General features: G+C 42.8%; 1 protein-coding gene across 1 annotated transcript; it reads right to left on the reverse strand.

Annotated features, from left to right (window-relative positions):
• Positions 1 to 4,015: 4,015 nt before the first annotated feature.
• NEFL (neurofilament light chain) lies at positions 4,016 to 8,132 on the reverse strand. The gene is made up of 4 exons (XM_004382161.1): positions 6,993 to 8,132; positions 5,866 to 5,990; positions 5,166 to 5,482; positions 4,016 to 4,596 (listed from the first exon to the last, which is right to left on the reverse strand). Exons 1-4 carry the CDS (start codon positions 8,037 to 8,039, stop codon positions 4,451 to 4,453), a joined length of 1,635 nt encoding a protein of 544 aa, XP_004382218.1. The 5' UTR covers positions 8,040 to 8,132; the 3' UTR covers positions 4,016 to 4,450.
• Positions 8,133 to 8,692: the final 560 nt, after the last annotated feature.

An 8,692-nucleotide genomic window follows, 5' to 3' on the forward strand; every position in this document is an offset into this window, starting at 1 on the left:
AAACAAAGAAGAAGGACTGGTGGTTGGAAACTATGGCCAAGGTGACAGAAATGATGCCAGAGATGACAAGATAGAATTCTGCAAAACCAACAACTTTTTCACTGCAAATACCTTTTTTCAACAACATAAATGGCAACTGTACAAGTGGACCTAGCCATATGGAATACACAGGAATCAAATCAACTCTGTCTGTGGAAAGAGACGATGGAAAAGCTCAATATCATCAGTCAGAACAAGGCCAGGGGCCAACTGCGGAACAGGCTATCAATTGCTCATATGCAAGTTCAAGTTGAAACTGAAGAAAATCAGAACAAGTCCATGACAACCAAAGTATGACCTTGAGTATATCCCACCTGAATTTAGAGACCATCACAAGAATAGATTTGATGTGTCGAACACTAATGACCGAAGACCAGATGAGTTGTGAAATGACACCAAGGACATCATACATGAAGAAAGCAAGAGGTCATTAAAAAGAAAGAAAGAAAAGACCAAAACGAATGTCAGAAGAGTCTCTGATACTTGCTCTTGAACATCCAGTAGCTAAAGCAAAAGGGAGAGATGATGAAGTAAAATAAATGAACAGAAGATTTCAAAGGGCAGCTCCAAAAAACAAAGTATTATAATGACATGTGCAAAGAACTGGAGATAGAAAACCAAAAGGGAAGAACATGCTCAGCATTTCTCAAGCTGAAAGAACTGAAGAAAAAATTCAAGCTTCGAGCTGCAATATTGAAGGATTCTACAGGGAAAATATTAAACACCACAAGAAGCATCAAAAGAAGATGGAAGGAATACAAAGAGTCACTGTACCAAAAAGAATTGGTTGATGTTCAGCCATTTCAGGATGTAGCATATGATCAGGAACCGATGGTACTCAAGGAGGAAGTACAATCTGCACTGAAGGCATTGGCGAAGAACAAGGCCCCAGGAATTGATGGAATACCAACTGAGATGTTTCAACCAACAGATGCAGTGCTGGAAGTGCTCACTCGCCTGTGCCAAGAAATTTGGAAGACAGCTACCTGGCCAGCTGACTGGAAGAGATCCATATTTATGCCTATTCCCAAGTAAGATGATCCAACCAAATGCAGATATTATTAAATAATATCATTAATATCACAGCAAGTAAAATTTTGCTGAAGATTATTCAAAAGCGGCTGCAGCAGTACATCAACAGGGAACTGCCAAAAAGTCAAGCTGGATTCGCAAGACATAGAATGAGGGATATCATTGCTGATGTCAGATGGATCCTGGCTGAAAGCAGAGAATACCAGAAAGATCTTTACCTGTGTTTTATTCACTACACAAAGGCATCCGACTGTGTGGATCATAACAAATTACAGATAACCTTGCCAAGAATGGGAATTCTAGAACACTTAATTGTGCTCATGAAGAACCTGTACATAGATCAAAAGGCAGTCGTTTGAACAGAACAAGGGAATACTGCGTGGTTTAAAGTCAGAAAAGATGTATGTCATGTTTGTATCCTTTCATCATACCTATGCAGTCTGTATGCTGAGCAAATAATTCCAGAAGCTGAACTATATGAAGAAGAATGGAGCATCAGGATTGGAGGAAGACTCCTTAACAACTTTCGATATGCAGATGACACAATCTTGCTTGCTGAAAGTGAAGAAGACTTGAAGCACTTACTGATGAAGATCAAAGACCACAGCCTTCAGTATGGATTACATCTCAACATAAAGAAAACAAAAATCCTCACAACTGGACCAATAAGCATGATCATGATAAACGGAGAAAAAATTGAAGTTGTCAAGGATTTAGTTTTACTTGCATCCACAATCAACACACATGGAAGCAGCAGTCAGGAAATCAAAAGACTCATTGCACTGGGCAAATCTGCTGCAAAAACTCCTTAAAGTGTTGAGAAGCAAAGACGTCACCTTGAGAAGTAAGATGCGCCTGACTCAAGCCGTGGTGTTTTCAGTTGCCTCATAAACATGCGAGAGCTGGACAATGAATAAGGAAGACTGAAAAAGAATTGATGCCTTTGAATTGTGGTGTTGGCAAAGAATATTGAATATACCATGGACTGCCAAAAGAATAGACAAATCTGTCTTGGTAGAAGTACAACTGGAATGTTCCTTAGAAGCAAAGATGGCGAGACTATATCTCACGTACTTTGGACATATTATCGGGAGGGACCAGTCCCTGGAGAAGGATATCACACTTGGTAAAGTAGAGGGTCATCCAAAAAGAAGAAGAGCCTCAAGGAGTTGGATTGACAAAGTGGTTGCAACAATGGGCTCAAGCATAATAATGATTGTGAGGATGGCGCAAGACCGGGCAGTGTCTCGTTCTGTGGTACATAGGGTCGCTATGAGTTGGAACCGACTTGATGGCACCTAACAACAACAGGCAGTAATATCAATAGGACCTGCTGATAGATTAGAGGAGTTGAGGCAAGGAAATGGGTGATACTGAGGTGTCTGGTTACAGAATTGGATGACTGGAAAATGGTGCCATTCACTGGGAGAGGGAATACTAAAAGAGGACTAGAACTGGAGTTTTGACAGGGGCTTGGGAGATAGGCCTGATGGGGGCTGGAGGTAGAAGGAGGGGAGTGCTAGAGGGAAGAAGGGTACTGACTAAAGTACCAAATTGGGGGGAGTTTTTTTTTTTTTTTTTTTTTAAGGATTTCAAATCCACTTAATTTTGGCTTTTCAGTGTTTTATTACGGCACACAGGGTGGAGTATGATACAATGTTCTTACTTCAATCAAGTAATTCTCAAACTAACCAGCTGTTTCCATTCAGCTAAAATTGCTTTTTACACTTAATTTGCATGTCTGAGATTTATCACGTGCATCAATCTTATGTCTAAAGAACACAGATGTGAAAAGTTTGGTTTCTGAGGGGACATCTGGTCTTTACAGAAGTCTATGAACTGAGAGCCTTCACATTTCAATTCCGTATCATCATAACAGATAAAGAAACATTGTACTTGTCTGCCTGGTAATGTATATTTAACTAGAAATAGGTAGCATGAAGGAATCAGGTAACTTTAAATGGAGACCGTTTTGTTTCCAGATTACATTCACGACCTTTAAAGGCTGCCTAAAGAACAAATATTGAAAGAAATTAGCTGAAAAAGCAATTGTTTAAGAACAGAAGCAGAACAGCAGTCAATAATTTCATCTGCATTCCACATCAAATGCAAGAGCTTCCAGACAGTGGACAGGGATGACAGATGGGTGTGTATTTGATGCAATATCCAACCAATTCGAGCTATCATTGAAATCTGAGTATTTCCCAATAAATACATGCAGAGCAATGACAAGGTGACATACAAGTATATAATCTTCCCCCATAAGTGACTGATAATAATTTTATTACCATGTATCTGCAGCTTTTAAATGGTTAAAAAAGTGTGGCAATAACTGCTATATACTTGAGGCAACAGAATTAAGCTAACAACACATTGAATCATGAGCTCAGGATGGCAGGCAACATGTTTGCAGTGGCAAATAACTTCTGATCTTCTTACTCTTGCCTCCCAAAAGTGTACATTGATAAAATATTATTCCTTCTATCATTTGCTCAGGTTTCAACTTCTGCCCATATTTAAACAATTTTTAAAATTTATTTAGAGTGATGTACGTGGAATTCATATTCTACCCATATTGCATTCATTATTACATACTTAGATTGTGTTAAAATTACCTGCTTACCATAAAGGGTGTATTTGTCACAGAATTCCAGAATTTCCTCTAAGAAAGCTATTCCCCAACCTGATATAGTACATTCTTATGAGGTGAAGTATTTGCTCTTTATAAAAGAAAAAAAATCCAGAGACTTTCCAAGTTTACCACTAGTAAAATTTTGGAAGGGAGAGAGTTCATGGTCATGACCTAAAAAATGCATTGTAATTATTAAAATTTGGACTTAAAAAAAACTATTTAGAGGTCAATAGTTCACTTGTATATGGCTTATATTGGTGCCTTATTTAAGATATTTTAATTAAGTCAACAACCACAGCAAGAAATGATATGTCATTCAGTGTAACTTTATTTACTATTTATATTGCACATAACTCAAGGTCTTTAATTTCTAACCACCAATGGTTCAAAGGACTATTTTTTCCATGAAGTTTAACATTAACACTAGTGAATTCATTTGTTCATGTTGTTGTTTATTGTAAACATCTGAATTATTCACATTGCCATAGATCCTGAACTCAGAAGCGTGTACCATGCACAGGCTGGCAGCAAGCCAGGAAGCCACTCGGCAAGCAAACAGATACTCGGCATAAGGAGAAAATTCATAGCACAACACTGAATGTCCAACCTAAGTCATCTCAGAATTATACATATATTGACTTTTTAATTCATATAGTATCTGGAACTCAACTGATTGGTTGGTGATGGGGTTGACCTGACTTCGGGAGAATTATTCCTGAAATAATTAAGGAAAGGGGGGCTCAGGGCTCAATCTTTCTTCTCGGTTGCTTGCTCCTCCCCAGCACCTTCATCTTTTTTCTCTTCCTCTTCAGCTCCTTTGGTTTCTTCTCTTTCTTCGCCTTCACCTCCTTTTTCTTCTTCCTCCTTTGCTTCTTCAGATTCTTCCTTGGCAGCTTTAAAATAAAATTTACAAAATTCAAATGCAGGGTAAGTCCAGTGAAAATGTTTCTGTTAGGTTTTGTGCGGTAACTCAAATGTCAGAACGCTTACCAGAAGCCTCTGAGCGCCACTCTTCAGACACACAAATAACTCACAATGCTTATCATGAATAATTGCCACTGAACATATATTTAAATAAAGTGAAATTACTTCTAGGTTTTGGAAAGTCTACTCCTGAGACCTAAATGCTGTGTTAAATGAATATATTTTAAAATGAAATTTAATAGGAATAAAAAGGCAGCTGGAGGATGATATTTAAAAATGTAATTTTCAAAAAACTATTAAGCTAAGTAGAGATGGGTATCTCTAGGAGGACAGCCAATTTGACAAATCACCTCACTCATGGAAGGTGCTTACTAGAGGTTTGTTGAATACATGGATAAATTTATTATTTAAGATTCTAAATTCATATATGAACAAAGCTTCTTTGGCATAAGCCATGTGTCCTTTCTTAATCTATCTCCTAACAAACATCCACATGCAGTTTACACTGGAAATTCTAGGAGTTTGTTTTTTATCATACCTTCTTCCTCTTCTCCTCCCTCCTCTTCCTCAGCCTCTTCCTTCTTCTCCTCCTCTTCAGCTTCTCCTTCAGAAGGAGGTTCGTCCTTGGCCTCTTCGGCTTTAGCTGCCTCGATGGTCTCCTCCACCTCTATCTGCTCTTCCTGGACATGGCTAGTGTAATAAGATGGGAAGGAGCGGGCGGACATCAAGTAGGAGCTGGTCGGTAAACCACCGTAGGCAGATCGGCCAAAGACCTGGGAACTCTGGGCGTAGCCACTGGTTATGCTTCCCACACTGGTGAAACTGAGCCGGGTCTCCTCGCCTTCCAAGAGTTTCCTGGGGAGACACGGTTAAAAATCATGAACACAGGGAGTGTTTTTAATGATCTTCTCTGAGCCCACGACTTATCACTTGACCCTAATGCCACCCCTAACATCAAATGCAAGCTAGAGCAGGGCTGGGAGTCACCAAAACATAACTGGGAATTTCGTGACTGAGACCAGGAAAAAATCTACATCACATTAGATTTAAAATGTAATGTAAAGCTAAGAACTGGACTCATTATTGCAGATACTTGTATGAATACCTTCTCAAAAGAAAAAAAATGATACTACTTCAATGTTAAGGACTATTCTGGAAGATTTCTAGTTTAACATAACTTTACATAGATTTTCTTCCTAAGGTTTAATAGATGCAATTTTTGCCCCTTTTATTCTGACCTGTAAGCTGCAATCTCAATATCCAAAGCCATCTTCACATTAAGGAGATCTTGGTATTCTTTCAGGTATCGTGCCATTTCACTCTTTGTGGTTCTCAATTCATTTTCTAATTTGTTGATTGTGTCCTGTTGACAGATCAAAAAAGAAAGTAATAAATCCAAGCATAAATTCTTACTGCAAAGGCCTAGTTTTCAATTAAAATCGAAGTGCACACCTTAAATAGAACCTCCCCTAAAACATCTGCCTTTGCTCTTTTTAAATCTTTCTTTCCTTGCCTAAATTAGCCAGTTTCAGAAAGGGTGAAATGAAACATTTCCTTTTTTTTTTTTTTTTAAATTAATGCATTCTAATGATTATCATAAAATGCCTACAAGGAAATTAAGCTGATAGACTTTCTCACTCACTGATCACTGATTCACTCTTCTTTATCCAGGTCACATGCAAGAAAATGAATCCATTTCTTTATAAAATAATAGGTAAATAAAAATTTTATAAGTGTTTGATAAAACAATTTATTTCACCTAAAATATTTTTATTTATATTATTTTCCCTTCTTCCCAGAAGATGTAGATCCTTAAAAAAGAAATGGTTTACTGTGATCATTAGCTAATTACCTACTACAATTTTGACTGTATTCCTGCCTACCTTCTAAGGAAAGGGAGTGGTTGGTAAAACAAGCCATGAAGCTTGTTGGTCATAGTTATCCTTCAGAACTAATGAGAGCTATTCCCTGTTTTTATTAATTATGTCTTCCAATACGTGCTGGGATGCAACTTATAGTTAACGCAGGACAGTAGAGTTGGGATGTCACAGCAAGCCAGCGGCAACGCCCAACTCCCATCTCTCCCCCCACCCCCACCCAACCACCTTGCAGGGCTGGGTGGCTTTGATGCAGAACAGATTCAACTGCACAGTAAACCTTCCCAGACTGCAGTAGCGCCCCCAACTCCCACCCTCCAAATGCTTCACCCCTCCCACATAGTCTCTAAGGAGCCAAGTGCTACCCCCTAATAAGCTGCAAGCAGATGTACCCTGGTCTCCACTTTCTGGGCGAGCCCCTAACCCTCTCCCCCAACCCCCATTCCGTAAAAGCCCCCGCCCCACTATGTTTTGGATGGTGCCAGTACCTGCATAGCACTAATGTCAGCGTTCTGTTTGTCCTCCAGTTCCTGCAGCTGCTTCTCCAGCGCTTCGTTCATGCCCCGGCATGCTTCGATCTCCAGGGTCTTGGCCTTGAGCAGGCGGCGGCTCTCGGACACCTCGTCCTTTGCGGCGCGCACGGCGTCGGTGTTCTTAGCTGCACTCTCGGTCAGGACCGTGAAGCGGCTCTTGAACCACTCTTCGGCATTCTGCATGTTCTTGGCGGCCAGCTTCTCGTACTGTGCGCGGATGTCCTTGAGCGCGGCAGAGAGGTCGGGCTTGGTGGAGACGTCCATCTCCACGGAGATCTGCGCGTACTGGATCTGCGCCTGCAGCTCAGCGATCTCCTCTTCGTGCACTTTCTTCAGAAAAGCGATTTCGTCCATCAGGCTGTCGATGCGCTTTTCGAGCTCTGCGCGGGCGAGAGCCGCCTCGTCGGCGCTTTTGCGCGCTTCCATCAGCCGGCCCTCCGCGTCCTCGCGGCTCAGCATCTCCTCTTCATAGCGCGCCTGCAGGTTGCGCAGCGTCTCCTCCAGCCCTTCGCGCTCGCCCTGGAGGGCCTGCTTCTCGTTAGTCGCGTCTTCCGCCGCTATGCGCAGGTCGCGGATCTCTTGTTCGTACAGCGCCCGGAAGCGGGACGGCTCGGAGTGTTTCTGGCGCAGCACCAGCAGCTCGGCTTCCAAGACCTTGTTCTGCTGCTCCAGCTCGTGCACGCGCTCGATGAAGCTGGCGAAGCGGTCGTTGAGGTCCTGTAGCTGTGCCTTCTCCTGTGTGCGGATCGATTTGAGGTCGTTGCTGATGGCGGCTACCTGGCTCAGGTCGAGGTTCTCGAGGCTGGGCATCAAGGAACTGGAGCTGGATGAGTAACTGCGGCGCACGGACAGCGAGGAAGAGACAGGCGCCGAGTAGCTGGAGTAAGCGGAGCGTGCGGTGCTGTAGCCGCTGCGCACGCTGGAGATGTGCACCCGGGGCGTCTCCACGTAGCGCCTCTTGTAGGAGGTCGAGTAGTACGGGTCGTAGCTGAAGGTACTCATGGTGGCGGTCGGCGGCCCTCTCTCTGGCTGCAGAGATGAGGGCCTAGAAAGAAGGAAAGACGGGGGAGACAGGAGAGGGGAGGATGAATGGCTGTGGGCAACTCGGCCCCGTCCTGCCACCCCTATTTATATCCGGGGAGCTTTCTGACTCTGACGCAGCCTCCGATCGATCACAAAGCTCTCGGCCAGTGGAGGCAGCGCGTTGCTGCAGCCAAGGGGAGGATTCTGCGCAAAAGGAAAGGCGGGGGCGAGTGACAGGCAGCTGGGGAGGTGCGGCTTTCGCGTCCTTTGCACTTGTCTCAGGCCCTCTATTTTCTCCAACACCTTGCACTCCTTCACTCATTTCCTTTCTCTACTCCTCCATCCTTACTTACTCCTTGACCCCGTATCACTCGAACACTTAAGTGTCCCCAGTAACCTGTTCTCATCCCCAACTGACAACTTAGTTTTCTCCTATCCCGGTACCTCGGAGACACCCTTCGCCGCAACCCGCCCCTTCTTCACCAGGGACCCCCTTGATGTTTCTGGTGATGGTGCAGTGCCGCCAGGGCATTTGAGATACAGATGACAGTCTAAGGTTACATGTATGCGGCATTTGTGGAGTTAAGTTTTAAATTTCTTTGTAGATTTTTCAGGTACTTTCTTTAATCCGT

The sequence above is a fragment of the Trichechus manatus genome, unplaced genomic scaffold (assembly GCF_000243295.1).
Source record: "Trichechus manatus latirostris isolate Lorelei unplaced genomic scaffold, TriManLat1.0 scaffold00091, whole genome shotgun sequence".
In the NCBI taxonomy this organism is placed as follows: domain Eukaryota; kingdom Metazoa; phylum Chordata; class Mammalia; order Sirenia; family Trichechidae; genus Trichechus; species Trichechus manatus.